At 43.6% G+C, this 15,277-nt stretch overlaps 1 protein-coding gene and 1 long non-coding RNA gene across 2 annotated transcripts in view; one reads left to right on the top strand and one right to left on the bottom strand.

Moving 5' to 3' along the window:
• Positions 1 to 11,931, bottom strand: part of LOC148214403 (uncharacterized) — a 28,943-nt gene extending 17,012 nt beyond the window's left edge. The window contains exons 1-2 of the long non-coding RNA XR_015798133.1: positions 11,810 to 11,931; positions 10,034 to 10,195 (exon numbers count right to left, since the gene is read on the bottom strand). This is a non-coding gene — a long non-coding RNA (uncharacterized LOC148214403). The remainder of the gene's footprint in view (positions 1 to 10,033; positions 10,196 to 11,809) is intronic.
• LOC103051973 (heparan sulfate glucosamine 3-O-sulfotransferase 1-like) lies at positions 11,826 to 14,973 on the top strand. The gene is made up of 2 exons (XM_007429990.4): positions 11,826 to 12,308; positions 13,122 to 14,973. The coding sequence occupies exon 2, from the start codon at positions 13,400 to 13,402 to the stop codon at positions 14,285 to 14,287; it is 888 nt and encodes a 295-aa protein (XP_007430052.2). The 5' UTR covers positions 11,826 to 12,308; positions 13,122 to 13,399; the 3' UTR covers positions 14,288 to 14,973.
• The last annotated feature ends 304 nt before the right edge of the window (positions 14,974 to 15,277 follow it).

Genomic DNA, 15,277 nt, shown 5'->3' with positions numbered 1-15,277 from the left:
CATGTTCTCCATGTCTCCCAATTGGGTGTCCTACAGACTAAGAAGCCCCCAGCCCCCTCCCTGATCTTGGCTGATCAGAACAGATGAGCAAGGTGGAGTCTGATTAGCTTTTGGATGAGAGACCACCAGAAAAATCTCAGAGCTGCTGGCTAGACTGAGTAGATGTAAGGTAGGGTATTTGAGGGATTGCCTTACTCCCATTGTTTCTATCCATCCCATTAGCTTGGGCTGGAGGAACAAGCTCCAGGTCCCGTCAATCAGGGACTGTCATCTAGCAAGATCCAACTCGGTTCACTTTCTGGAAAAGCCTTGAAGACCTGCCTGCTTTCCCAGGTGTGGGGGCCAGGAGAGTAATGGAGCCCACACTATCGGTGAATGGGGGGTTTGGGAGCCACTTTGTCTTAATTGGATGGGAATGCTTTTTTTCCTTAATATATATTGTATTTATATTATATCTTAATTCTTGTTAGCCGCCCAGAGGCTCATTGGTGAAACGGGCAGCCATATAAATCAATATAAATCAATCAATAAAAGCATCCTGCAAGAAAATAGGAGCAACTCACTTCTGTTTTGCTGCCCTGAACCAGGATTTAAGCTCAGTTTGAGGAAGTTTTATACTCCCCCCTAAAATAATAATTGACAGCCAGCATGTCCCATGATACTGGAAAACATTCCTGACCTATTCAATAACGTGAGATGCCAATGGCTCTAGAGGGTCATTTTACCACCTAGCCCAGGCTGGTAAGATTGATCTGCAATCCTCTCTTGGCATGAATTAACTTCCTGATGTTTTGTTCAGCGAGGCAGGAGATACACTTAGGTAAGCTTCAGCCGAAGAGCGCATCACTGAATACCCAGTTCTTCATTTGGCTCTGAAAGCTTTGCCCTGAGGAACAGGTCAGAACAACGTTGCAAAATAAACCAACACCAGCGCAGGTGCTTCTAACAGTATGTGATACCAAGCACCAGGATCTCCTTCACTTCCTGTTGGTTGCTTGTTCTGTATAGTCAATCATGGGTTTCCTGGTGGGGTCTCATCCAACGTTTAAGATCAGCCATCAACAGTAAAGGAAGAAGCAGTCAAGAAACACGCCACAAACTAGCACTTGGTAGAACAGCCATGAAGGCCTTGGAAAAGATATTCAGATGCCATGTTGTGTCTATGCCTACAAAGATCAGAATCGTGCAAGCCATGGGATTCCCTGTGATTTCACTATGGAAGTGAAAGTTGGACTTTGAAGAAACAGGATAGGAAGGGTATTGATGCTTTTGAACTTTGGTGCTGGAGAAGACTCCTGAGAATACCGTGGACAGCCAAGAAGACAAGCCGATGGATCATCAAACACATCAACCCAGAGTTCTCACTCGAGGCACAAATGACCAGGCTCAAATTATCCTATTTTGAACACACTATGCGAAGACCCAGCCCTCTGGAAAAGGCTCTAATGCTGGGAAAGGTGGAAGGAAAAAGAAGAAGAGGACGACCAGCAGCAAGATGGAGGGACTCAGTTACAGTAGTGATGGGCACGCTGTTGGAAGACCTGAAGGACCAGGTTGGGGACAGATCATCCTGGAGAAAATCTATCTATGTGGTTGCTAAGAGTCAAAAATGGCTTGATGGCATGTAATCAATCAATCAATCCATTAATCAATGCTAACCATGCCCAACCTGGAGGTCAGCCAAGAGGGCCTAGGTGCCCCCTATCTGGGCCAAACAAAGGGCAGGTAGAGATTCCTCAAGATCAGCTTTCCACATAATTTTCTTGCACCAAAATAGAAGTGATTGACCACAGCGTTTTTCCCCAGTTTTGTTTTGTTTTGCTTTTTTTTTTTAACTTTTATATCTAGCCTACAGCCCTGGAAGTTATTAGCTGGCCTCCCATCCAAGTATCTAGCCACCTTCCATTGATTTGAAAAAGCTAAGAAGGGGCAAAATGTTGACAGAAGTTCTCAGTCGCCCTGAGAACACAACAGAAAAACAGAAGCCTGCATCTCCATATTGAGAAACAGTAAGGCGATTTCAGCACAACGTTCAATTAGACAAATTCCTGGAGGATTGTTTTACTACCCAAGACATTTTCCATTCTGTTGTGAAGTATCAGTTTTCCACTCCAGCAACAAATGATGAGGAAAATGACATTTTTGCTTTGTGGCTCTGTTGGGCTGTGATGTCTTAAATGCCTTTTCGGGAATTAGTGAGCCCTTCAAATGATGTGCAAAGCATGTTTGAAAAGAGGTGGCCTGGATCCTGCTGGGAACCATCTGAAAGCCCCAAGAGTGGATAGTGTAAATGATTCCTGGGAGTTCCCAGATTACGTCACTGTACTACTAATTTGCAAAGTGTTTTAATTATTCAGGGTTTTCTGGTTCCCACTGGGAAGATGAGTTTGAGGTCGGGGGATTATGAACGGTGGTTGAACTTTCTTCTGTTGTCCACCCAGATTCCCCAAGGATGATTTGGGGGTCTAGAAAGGTCTTAGAAAGATCTTCTCCCTAGCCTGTATAGATGCTCTCCCTACGAGGGGGACAGCTGTTTGATATGCCAGCCTTCCATATGAAGATTGAGTAGTTGCTCAAACCTAGAGGTTGAATCTGTGTCACACATGCTTTGGAAGTGCCCACTGTACTTGCGCTAGGGATCAGAACGAATGCGTCTGATCAACTCCACTCATCAGGAGGAGATGGAGGTATTTTTACTAAACAATCCATACCCAGGTGTTTCGAAGGCAGTAGCAACATTTTTATTGGTAGCCTTAGCTTATAGAAACCATTTGATGCCTTCAATGAATTGTTAGCTTTATAGGGTTTCTTCCTTCTATATACGTATGTACTGTTACTTGTGCATGGATTAATGGCGTGCTGCATTTTTAAATTCTGTGACTTGGTCTTGGACCACAAATAAACAAATAAAAATAAAAAGATTTGGGGGTCTCTGATCTGATGCGTCTGGTATGCCCAGTCATATATTCCAAATTCCACGCACATCTCAAACAGCATTCTTTTTTTCTCAATAACTATCCTGGGAAAAAACCAGGTACAAGCACCAGCTGGGGACAATAGGCATTGCCTCCGATACAACTGGAAGAGGACATGAAAAGATGTTCTTTGTGTTATCTTAGTAAACCTTCCTACAGTCTTGTTGCTGCTTGTGGAACCAGCAGGAGAGCGTGGAGTGCTCGACCAACAGAAGATGGTGAAGGTGAAAGCTCTGAACTGAACTGACTCCTGCTAACTCCGGGAACATCTCCATGTTGTCTTCAAGATGAATACAGAAGTGGTTTTGCCTGGTCTTCTTTAGGGCTGGTGTTTCAACTACAATCTGGTCTACAGCCTGGACATTTCCTGGTGGTTCCCACCCAAGAGAGTGACCCCACTTTCAGAGTCAACTTAATTCCTCGGTTTGTTCAACATGACGACAGGCAAGTAAGTTTTTCCCAGCCAGTCCTCCTGGCCAAGGTTGCTAGTTAGGGCTAACTTGCAGATGGGTGTATAGAAGTGTGTAGTTCCACCAGGAGAGCTTTGGAGAAAGGGACGGATTAATATGTGGTAATTACCTCACTTTGGGTGCTGAGTCAATGAAGTCAGTGCTGTTTTTAGGGAAGGGCAGAGGTCTAGAGCCCTGTAATAAAAACCACGTCCCTCCCAAATTCAGTTGTATATATTTCTTTTTTAAAAATCAGCACAGTTTTCTGCCTGGTTTGGAGAGTGTATGTGTGTGACACACATCTTTCAGCAACACTGAATGAAATAGCTTTCCTCTGTATTCCATTAGCCATGGTTCCTAGATTGTCTATTCAGTGGCCACAGTCACTATGTCTATGCCTTTTATTTATTTATCTTCATATCCTGCTTTTCCTCTACCATAGCAATGGACATCTTCCGGGGCAGAGGGGGGGAAGACTCCCAGAACCGCCCAGCTGAGCATGGCCAATGCTGAGATTTCTGGGAACTGAAAGTAACACATCTGGAGAGCATCCTGGTTGGAAAAGTTTTAGGAGTTTAAAGCAAGGAGTTTAAGGAGTTTATGGGGAGTCTTTGGTCATTATATGCTCGCAACACCCTCCCCACCCCACCCCACCCCAGTAAGATAGTAAAGTTTCTTTATTTCCATTTTCTTCTGGACCAGGAGCCCATCTACATTACCAAAGCAAGAAGATTGGAGACCGGTGGTCCTAAGTGTTTTCAAAATCGGAGATAAATGGTCCTTGTGCTGCCCCTGAATGTTAGATGAACTGTCTCTGATAATACTTCCCACTTACAAATGCATTCAGCGGGCAACCCCTTTCTGCAACTGGAATTGCTGCCAACCCCATAGCTAAGACACCTGCTCCCATCTGTGGATATCCTGGCTTCCTCCCCATCCCTTGTTTTTGGCAACCCCTCTCCTGATAAAACGTCCTAGAGAACTTGAAGTCTTGCACATCTCTCCATCCTAGTGGATCCTAGCTCAGCTGTGGATAGGGGGTGTTTTTCCTGGTGGATGATTTGCTCCAAATCTGAATAGCTCTACTCCTGCCTTCCCCTGCTGCTGCTTTGCTGTTCAAACCACGGTTTGGTTTGTTGTTCTCAATCGCACTGTCCCCTGAAGACTGCAGTAATTTCTCTCTTCCCCGAGGAAAGAGGGCAGGACAATATTAGTGCTGGGAGACTGCCTTGTGTTTGTGGGCGGGCCAGAGACTGTACAAAGACACAGACACCTGGACAGAGAGCAAAGTGGGTCCTGTAGCTGTGGTTTAGTTGGTGCTCTTTGCTAGAAACTTGACAGGTAAGAATTTTGGATAAACTGGGGGTATGACGGGGAATAAGGAAATTGTTTGACCTGTGGAGGAAATGTGGTTCACTGGGATTTTCAGTTTCTCCCCTTGTTGCTAGCAGATTAAGCCCCTGTACTTCTTTAACGCACTACAAAAGTGTTAACGTTCAGTATTGCTAACGCAAACTGTACCATTTGCTTCTCTTTTTTTTTTTAAATCTGCTTTGCAAAAGACCTGCCAGTTCCAAGCCAGACTGGAGATGGAACAGAGTAAATAGTAGTCTCAAAAAATTGAAAGTTGGGAGAAAGAGGGTTTTCACTTTTAAAAAAAGGCAAGACTATTGATCTTGAGTTTGATTTTTTTTTTTTTTTGGTCTAAATTAATATGGTTGATTGAGGATAATGATATATCCAGAAACCATTTCCCCTTTGGTTCCTAAATGAAGGAAAGGGAGTTTGTGACCTTAGAGATGTTGCTGGGCTACAACTCCCACTGCCCCTGATATTGTGGGGTTCATAACAGCTTGAGTCCAAAACCCTCTCAGATGAAAATTTGAAAGAGCTTTCAAGTTGGAGTTGCTTCTAGATGATTTATTGCAAAAATGCGTTGCCTGCTCCATGGAATGTGATGAACTCCAGAGATACTCTTTTATTTCGAACCAGTCTTTTCCCACTAGATCTTCCCTACTTTTTCTTTTGGGAGAAGGGCATGGAATGGAAACTCTCTTGTGAGAAACTGGGTAAACATAATGGTCCGTAATATTTCTTTTTGCGTGTGTTCTTAAATTATAACTGACTTTCCAGTGCCCTTGTTCTCTTTCTTGCACAGATCTAGCTGCTTCTAGGAGGCACTTTTTCCCTTCTCTTTGTATCTCTGGAAATGCTTTCTCCGTACATCCCAAATTACACCTTCCAGCAGGACTTTACTGGTCCTCTTTCGCTGCTCTTCATTCTGGGTTTCTACCATCCATCATGTTCTTTCCTTTGGGTGGTTTAAATGCTTCTTTAGAAACCACCCACATACAGTCTTCTTCTCCTCTCCATGGTTCCCTTTGCTCAGACATGGGCAAGGCTTTGCAGGACCTGTTTTGGAAATCTACCCACTGTTTTCTTTTTTTTAATCCATTCAGTCATGTCTGATTCTCGGAGACTGCCTGGACAAATCCATGCAGTTTTCTTGGCAAGGTTTTTCAGAAGTGGTTTGCCATTGCCTCCTTCCTAGGGCTAAGAGAAAGTGACTGGCCCAAGGTCACCCAGCTGGCTTTGTTCCTAGGTGGGACTAGAACTGTAGCCAGATGCGAACTGGGGGTGGGAAGTATGCAAGACCTTATCTGAGAGAATCAAGGCCATTACCTGCTCTGCCCTACAAGTCAAACATTTGCATAATCTCATATCTAAGTTTAGACCAGAGATTCTAGCAATCTAATGAGGGGAAAGCAATTATCTTTGCTGTTCATTGAGAAAGGGATCAAATCTTCCATGATCCCTAAATGCTGCAATAGATGCAGATGGTCCTCTGACCATGTCCAGTTCTGTGACTTGATGCTTCTACCTTGAATCCTTTTTGTGACCCATTTAATTTCTTACAATAGTGTTTCCTGAGCTGGCATATTGGTCTATAACACTCCCCAATCTTGTTAGGCAGTAGGTCATTGGCTGTGTTTGGGAACAAAGAGAACCTTTGTCCAATTCTTTCTGAGAGCACCAGTTTGCAAAAGGCTGGCTTAGATCAGGATCTTTCAGGAGGGATAAGAGGTTTCATTTTGTTTGATGAGTGGCATCTGGTTACTTACTGGTGATCTATAAATAATAACTTGATGTCAATTATTAATATATACATGGGTGTGTAAGATTTATATCCTGCTTGTTCTATTATTCTTGGCTTCAAACTGTTAAATACAGTAGAAGGTTCACTGAGGTTTCCAACAGCCATCCAAAGAATTTGAAAGGAAGATTGACCAGTTTTGTACAGAGAAGTCTCCTTCCTTCCTGAGTTTTTTAGGTGCTGTTGAAGAATTTTAAAGACTATATTCTAGTTTTCCTAGTAATCAGAGTAGTTTCCTATCCTTGATTGATTAAGCCAATTAAGATGCTGAGTTTAATTCTTGAAAACAGCTGGAAGAAGGAAACCTAGGAGATACTTCCAGTGCAGAGAATCCGGACAATATCTCATGACTTTAGTGGTGTTGTTCAGTTGCTTCCAACTTGAAATGACCTAGTGGACATGCTGTTGCTAGAATTGCCTTCCATTAGCTGCTTCTTGGAATTCTTGGAAGCTCCTACCTGCATCATTAGTGGTAACATTTCTTTCTAGCCACCTTGTTTTCTGCTGGCCTCCGTTTGAATTGCCTTCCATTTTTTTCAAGCATCAGCTTCTCCAGTGACACTTGCCTTCACGTTATGTAACTGAAATATCTGAACTTGCTTCTAGTGAGCAGACTGGTTTTGTTTTGTTTTTCTAACCCTGAAGGATTTATTTTTCTTCTGGTCCAAGATACTCTCAAGGCTACCCAAGGCATTTTGATACTTCAAAGACAGCCAGCGATCTAGCTGTACTTCTGTCTTGATGCTGACCTAAACTGATTAAACTTTTTTAGCCACAGAAACAGAGATGAATTCTTATCATGCCAACAAGCACAGACCAAGCTGCTATTGAAGACAGTAGGGTGACCCCAAAAGGCAAACTCTAAATGACCAATGCTAACGATACCCCCTTTATGCAAATTAATCAGAGCACAGTCAGTGGGAATATTAAAAATAAGGGAAGCTTTGTTGGTCCCTGAGAGAATTCACAAGAAGTTTTCTTGAGGAAGAGTAAATCTCAGTTATTTATATCAACGGGGGTTGGAAATCCTCAGCTTGGCTGGAGACCAACCTATATTTTTCTTTTCTTTTTTTTAATAATGTCACTGATGGCTATGTTGCTTACAGATTTCTGGTGCTTCAAAATAGTATCAGCAATTTGAATCAAAAGGCAAATCTATGTCTTGGCTACTAATGAAAAGAAAGCAAAAAGATTGCTTTGGAGAACTGAATGGGAACCAAATTCTGAATGAAACTTGGTTGTGTATATATTATTTTTAATAGTCTCCTTTTGAATAGTCTAGGAGCTGGTAAATTGAGGTGTAAAAGGTGTACAGTATGAATGTTAATTTGCAATTAGCTGTTCTCCATCACCACCTCCCCAGATTCTTCAGCCTTAAAGCTGCATTTGGAACGGCCTTGGAACTAACAGGGCTGGAAAGGGAGGGAGACCAAGGACCATGAGGCATGAAGATGAACGTTTCATAAGTTTAGTCCAGGCATCCCAACCTGGTGCCTGAAGACATTAGTTCCTACTGGCATCTTTGAACAGCTGCTGGGTACCTAGGAGAGGTCACTGCTCAGTGTCTGTTCTCAGGCTTGATTGCTAAGTCCAGCATTGTATTAATTTCCCAAATATCTTGAAGCAGCATTATTCCAAGGCATTCTGGGGGATGGGAATGCAGCCACAGTTCATCGTCCTCAGCTGCTTTTCAGCATTTCTCAGCTAGCCGCAGTTACCAGGGTGGTTATCCAGAGGATGGGGCCTCCTAGAGATCCTGCAGTTCAACCCAACCCAAGACACCAGGATCTGGATCATTTTTAACTTCTTATGTCCTGCTTGATATCTGGTCCTCCATCTCCCCTCTTGTCCTCTCAAGTCCCTCTTTGAAAATTCCTTTCTTCCTCTAAAACTAAGCCTACCACATCTGGGCTGGAAAAATGGAGACAACCACTGGAGTTGGTTTCTTATGACCTTTTATTGCCATCTACTGGTCATCTGATTTTTGCAGCCCAAATCTGGGAGCCCTGCTTGAGCCTTTCCCAAGTGCCTCCTCCTTTCATCTCTTCTCCTGCCTTCCTGGAAAACACAGGAATATCTCGTGTGCCTCCCTTGCAATATCTCTGCTCCAGTTACCCTGGTAACAGTCTACACACCTCCAAGCTCTGCTCCTGGGACCCCAAACATGCCATACCCTGTCATTAGCCAATGTTAGGAAGCAGAAAACTTTCCCCACAGGAGGATCTTTCTCATTAGATCAAAGCAAGCTTGAAAACAACTTCCAAGGAGGGGTCAGAGCAAAAGGGCCACCCCGCCTCTATTGCTTTTCAGTTCCATGGTCAGGACAGTTCGTGACTTAGAAAGGGAAGCCCTTGGTGTCAACACACAGCCAGTCCCAATTCAATCCCTGCATCTTCAGGCAGGGCTAAAAAAGCCAGATGGATGAATGGTTTAACTCAACCTCCTTCATGTCATTGCCTTCTCCCATGGTTCCATTAGCATCCGTGAACCCAGATCCCTGCTTTTCCCTAAGATCTGTTACTAATCGTCATCCTGTTCCTACAGCCATGATAGCAAGAGCCCTGGCAAAATGGAGTCAGTAGGGACAATCTGGAAAGAACTGGATTCTTGCAGAAAATGTGGTGTTCCTTGGTTGCAAACCATGCAGATCAGGATTAGAGTAAGAGCTGATGCCATGAAAGGCCTTGATGAGTGTGTTGGTCCCAAAAGGTAGAATGTAAGATGGTCTTCTTGACTTCCAGGTTCGACCTTTCAAAAAGTAGTTGAAACTGATCTCTGATTTGGCACTTGCAATGACTGCTAATGATTTTAATTTGATTTTCTTATTTTAATGTTTTTCCATATTAGTGTTATTATCAAATAGTGTCTTGTGGAAAGATAGGATACAAATACCTGCCAGAAATTTAGGGTTGCAGCTGTAAACAGAACCAGCTTTGAATTATGTGAGCCGGCTAGACTATATACAATTGCGACATTATATACAATTGCTTCCTACATTACTGACTTGTAATCTTGGTTTGTAATCAGTTTTGACTGGTAGGCAGTGTCGTTTCCTGCTCCTTTTCTAGAGATCCTTTAGAATGGTGATGCCTAGAACTGAACCAGGCATAGCTATTTTCACATGAGATCCTAAAATATGATTTGCTTAACCATTGTTGCATAAGCCACAATTAACTAGGTTTTCATGACAGGCTAAGCCGTGATTTACAGGCCACAGTACTTGAGTCCAAGCACATCCAACCAAGGTCAAGCGAACCACGTTAGTTGCAATGTTTACACAACATATTTAACCTGGCTACTGAATTAACCCATTTTTCTGAACACAAAACACTGAACCCCAAAGCAAGCAAATGGGTTCAAATAAATGCCAGGCTGCAAAAAAACAAACAAATCAAATTTAAAACTAACCAAGCTTTTCATGATGTGAAAATGCAGCTGCTAGGTTTTTAACTGACCTGGCTGACCGTGTTGTGCGAACCCAGCCGCTTTCTCTGTGCCAAACATTCATCTCCTCTTATTGAACCCTGGCCCTTCCTGGGATCAAGGTGACGCTGTCGCTTTAGACAAAAGTTCTGAGCATGTTAAAGGTGGCAGAGAAGGAGAGAAAAACTTGGGCCCTGCATGGGGAGAGAAGTGAGGAAGTTGGGAGACATGCTTGCTTTTTCACTTCCATCCAAATGAAAGAAAGCGGTAGAAAATTACATCAACCCCATCTAGACATTGCAGGAGAGCCATACTAATCAATGGTAGCCAAAAATCAGGAGGAGTCTGGTAGCACCTTTTCAGTCTTTCACTAAAATTTATTCATCTGAAAAGATGCTACCAGACTCCTGATTTTTGGCCACCCCATCTAGTACCTAAAGTGGGCTTGGCCATCTCAGTCCATCTGCGGTAGCGCTGAAGGCCAAACCTGGACTCGTATCTCCATCAGAAAAGAGCCCCAAGACAAACTAAATAAATTGAAAGAATTGCAAGGCAGGTTAACTGGGGAATGGGGGGCTTGGCAATGTCCCCCCCTTGGCTTAGCAAAAGCCCCTCCGATCAGCTTTTTAGCAGCGGTGGCGTGAAAGTGGTTGGACCTCAGTGGATGCACGCTTGCGAAACTGGCAGGGGCCTCGGGGGCTCGCAGCCAAGTTCACCGCACTGTTTAATGCATCCAGAGGCACTGAGTGACGCCAGGCTGAGCCCCGGGGAGGGATTTCAGCGGGCAGATCCACGCAAGTAGAATCCTGGCCCGCCCCCTGGGGTCTCATTTAACAGGAAGTGGAGGTGAGGCTTCCATGAAAGGTGTGGGGGACAGGTGGGGAAGCAGGTCGGTTAGCACCCATAGGAGCGCCGTACAATTCTTCGGTTTGTGTGAAATGCACAGAGCTGGACTAATCAGCACAGAGGTTGGGGCAAAAACGGTGGTGTGATTAGCACACAGGTAGGTTACCTAGTGCCAGCAAGCACAGGGACCACCACAGGTAGCACCGGATCCCTAATTCCAAGACTTCTCTCTCTCTCGCCCTCTCTTTTCTTGAAGTTGCTGCTGCTTTTTTGTTTCCGTAAATAAATAAACGTTGGCAAAGTGCCAAAATCTAGCATCCTGCTGATTTACAAGGATAAAATAAATTTATCTTTGTAAACCCTGATTTAAAATAAAACTGGCTATAGTTTATAGAAGGAAACACAGGAGGATCGCAGAGAATTCTTAGTTCTCTCCAGTGTTTTTCACCCCCTTCTGAATCGTTAGTATTGTCAACCATCCTTAGCGTTTGTGGGGATATCAATACGTTGCCATGTGAACTTTCTACTTATTGAAGTTATTGTATCTTCTTATGTTTTTGTTTTAATTGTGGGCTGGTTTGAGATTTTCTATGCAAATGAAAATCAATGTATCAATCCTTCTGGTTAATTTATTTTTATTTTTCTAAATACAAAATATTGATAAAACAGCTAAACACACTAAAAACACAATTAAACAAAGCAGTCTTTCAATTTAAAGAAAGATAATAGAAACCAAAGGGAAAAAAGAGAAAAAAATAAAAGCAAACTAAAAAAGAATATTTTATATATATTATATTAGCTAGAAGTTTAATATAATAAGTCTACCATATATTAAACTTCTGGCTAATTCATAATTTGTAACTCCCCAGTCCTAGCCTTTCCTGAGCACAGTCTTAGGCATTTGGGTCTTCCACCAATGAAAATAGGAGGATTTTTTTTTTTTTTAAGCAAAAACTAGATACCTGCAACTCCTTCTCATCTCCTACCCATTTTCCGGTAAAGATTGCAGCCTTGGTAGTTCAGCTTCACGTGAAAGTAGCTCCAAGACGGGCTTGTTTGAACTGAATCCTTCATCAGTTTTCTAGATTTTATTGTCGTGAAGATCATTCCGAGCTTACGCGGACAGACACTTGAGAGCTAGAAGGCAAGGTTTAGGTTCCACCCCAAGGAGTGAAATGAAGCATTTTCCTGAGGTTTTGCTTCGTTATGCAATGCAGTGAGGAGTTGTGCAATTCTGCTCAATTCACGCGGACCAAAGAATTCGACTTGGCCCTGAGTTTGGCAAGCCGCGGCATTCAAGTGGAGATCCGTTTGTCTTTGTTTGAAGGACAAAAAGTACAGCCAACTATGTTGGAAGGCCTTGGAGCGTAAAAAGAAAACGTGACAACTTGAAAGCAGCAAGAGAGGAACAGTGTTCGGGCCAGGAGGGAGCAAAGGGCCATCTGAGGAAGAAAAGAGCAGGTATCTTTTCCAATTTCTCTTTAACAATGACAAGTGAGGTTTCTTTGTTTTTAGTGTGAGGTTTCTAGGCGTCCGTTTCTCTGTCAGAGACTCCATTTGATGGACTGTAAGAGGAACCAGAGTTTGGGGATAAGTGTGCATCTGGGTTAGGACAGGAAGGCCTGGCGCAATATGGTTCATGGGGTCACAAAGAGTCGGACACGACTTAACGACTGAACAACAACAACAATGCATCTGGGTTTACACAACAAGCTTAATCCATACTTTATTGAATTAAGGCATGCCATGTCTGGGCTGCAAAAATCCAGATAACCACCAGGATTTTGCAAAGACAGAAAAATGCTAACTGTCTGTAACCATCTAGGTCAGTGTTTCTCAACCTTACCAACTTTAAGATGTGTGGACTTCAACTCCCAGAATTCCCCAGCCAGCTATGCTGGCTGGGGAATTCTGGGAGTTGAAGTCCACACATCTTAAAGCGGCCAAGTTTGAAAAACACTGACTTACTGGCTACCCAGAGCCTTCCTGAGGTTCACCCAACTCATTCAACCAAAAGCTAACTGCACGGGCTGGTTTTGCAACTAACTAGCATCCACGTTTTAACCTTTCCTATGCATGCAAAATCCACCTGTACGTAGGTGGTTCTTAATCTGAGCCTGTAGTCATCTCAGTCTACTTGCTAGTGAACTAGGCAACATGGCCATTCTCGACAATGCTGTTAAATTCTGGTTCTTGTTTCCTCTAGCCAGGGTTGAGGAACGATGGGAGTCGCCTTCCAACCTCACTACCGCTCTCTATTCCCATTTTTTTCAGGGGGCAACAACTTCCTCAAGCAAATGCCTTTCTGCTGAAGTGTTTTGGGCAATTTGCAGTGCTGGGAGTCTGGGGAGCAGAATGTGAAATACCAACAGGCAGCAGCCATTGTGAATACGGAACGTAGTTTTCTGCAGAAGGATCCCTTCATAGCTAAAGACTGGTAAGTGGGGCGGATTGAACTGTCAGCAAGCTGGATATGAAGGACTGAGAATTACAGAGCAATCCTCTGTCACGTCGGTTTACCACTCGCCTCCCAACTCAAAGGAGGTTAAGAAATGGCCAGAGTTTGCCTCCTGCTGCTGTGTCTGAAGATGTGGGGAGTCCATACAGAGGAGGGAAGCTGGGAGACCTGGTGGAAAAGGAATGACTCTGCCACGAATGACGATTGGAAGCAACGGCTACCCAAAAGCATCATTATTGGCGTGAGGAAAGGGGGTACCCGGGCCTTGCTGGAGATGCTGGGTTTACATCCCCAGGTTGTAGCCGCTCACTCCGAGATACATTTCTTCAACGTGGAAGAGAATTACCAAAAGGGATTGGATTGGTACTGCCAACAAATGCCAATTTCCCACCACACTCAAATCACTGTGGAAAAGACACCGGGCTATTTTTTTTCCCTAGAGGCCCCAGAGAGGATCCATGCCATGGACAGTTCCATGAAGCTCCTCTTGATTGTGCGGGATCCTGTGGAAAGGTTGGTGTCCGATTACACCCAGATCCTCCACAATCGCAAAGCACGGCAGAAACCGTACCAGTCCCTGGAGCAAATCCTGAAGAGGGGCCAAGAGCTGAACACCAAGTACAAGGCCGTGCAACGCAGCCTTTACGCCCTACACTTGGCCCGGTGGTTGGAGCTCTTTCCCAGAACCCAGATTCACGTGGTAGATGGAGGTGTCCTAATACGGCAGCCACTCTCAGAAATGCGACACGTGGAGCAGTTTTTGGGACTGGAGCCTTACTTAGGCCCAGGCAACTTTTATTTCAACCAAACAAAAGGCTTCTATTGCCTCCAGGCTGAAGGGCAGCAACACTGTCTTGACCAATCTAAAGGGCGACCTCACCCCCCCATTGACGAATTACTACTGGAGCAACTCTGCACTTACTTCAGTCAGCACAATGAGAACTTTTTTGCCATGGTGGGACGGACTTTCAACTGGTGCTGAGCCTTGTGTTGAGGCTAACTTGGACATTCAGAGGACTTTCTACAGTAAAGCTTCCTATTTTTCCCTCAAATGAGCTGGAAATTGAACTCTACCACTGTATGGTAAATCAGTTTACAGTGAAACAGCCAAGCACGAAGTTGCTTATACCCTGGAGGTTTTGAAGTCCTTGGGGAACCACCTGAGCCAAGGCAACTTTTTGACAAAACTGTTAACTTTTCTAGATCTCACAGCAGGTGAAGTTATGCTCTTTACTGTTATGTACCCAAGAAAAACTAAGTCTAGGCTATAGGACATAGATCCTTCTTCCTGAAAATCTTATGAGCCATGGCAAAAATAAACATGTTGTCGACATAATTATATGTCCCTATATTCCCACACACAAACAACTTGCAAGAGTTGTATTCAGCTTCTCTTTTCTACCTCCTCACTCAACGCTGTAAGCTAAGCTAAGCTATTAAGTTGCCTATTTAGCCCAAACAGCTCTTACTGGCAGGGCCTCCGGAGTACCAGGTAAAAGACTTTTGGCACTAAAAATAATTTAATTAGAATTTGAAATCAGGCCTTTCTTCTCAGTGGCCTTTCTGTCCAAGAGACACTGGCACCCCGAAAGAAATACTAAAGGCCTGGAACCTATAGGTAGTCCATTATATTCACATCCATTTCTGTTATCTGCCTAAAATCCGGCCAAATAATATTTTTAGAACTTGGAAGCAAGCATATTAATTTTCTGCACTGTGGTTAATGCATTGAACAAAGCAGTCTGGAAATTAGTTGTTTTCACCTCCTGACAAGAATAACCTTTCACTCCAATCAATCCTTTCTCTTTTATTTGATTATCTCTTAGAAAACAGCCTCTTTCATTAGCAAAGCATTGTTGACATTCTGTTAATCCATCAGCAAAAGAAGGAAGTTGCAGCATCTTCGGTGCGGAAGTTCCAATCCCTAGAATGCTGAGCCTCTAGATAACAGAAGCCTTGTCTGTTCTGTAGC

The sequence above is a fragment of the Python bivittatus genome, unplaced genomic scaffold, assembly GCF_059951505.1.
Source record: "Python bivittatus isolate LINGU-HERP-01145 unplaced genomic scaffold, Pbiv_v1 ctg000680_np1212, whole genome shotgun sequence".
Taxonomy (NCBI): Eukaryota; Metazoa; Chordata; class Lepidosauria; order Squamata; family Pythonidae; genus Python; species Python bivittatus.
Note: the sequence above shows the minus strand (reverse complement) of the source record. Positions and strands in the feature narration are given on the sequence as shown.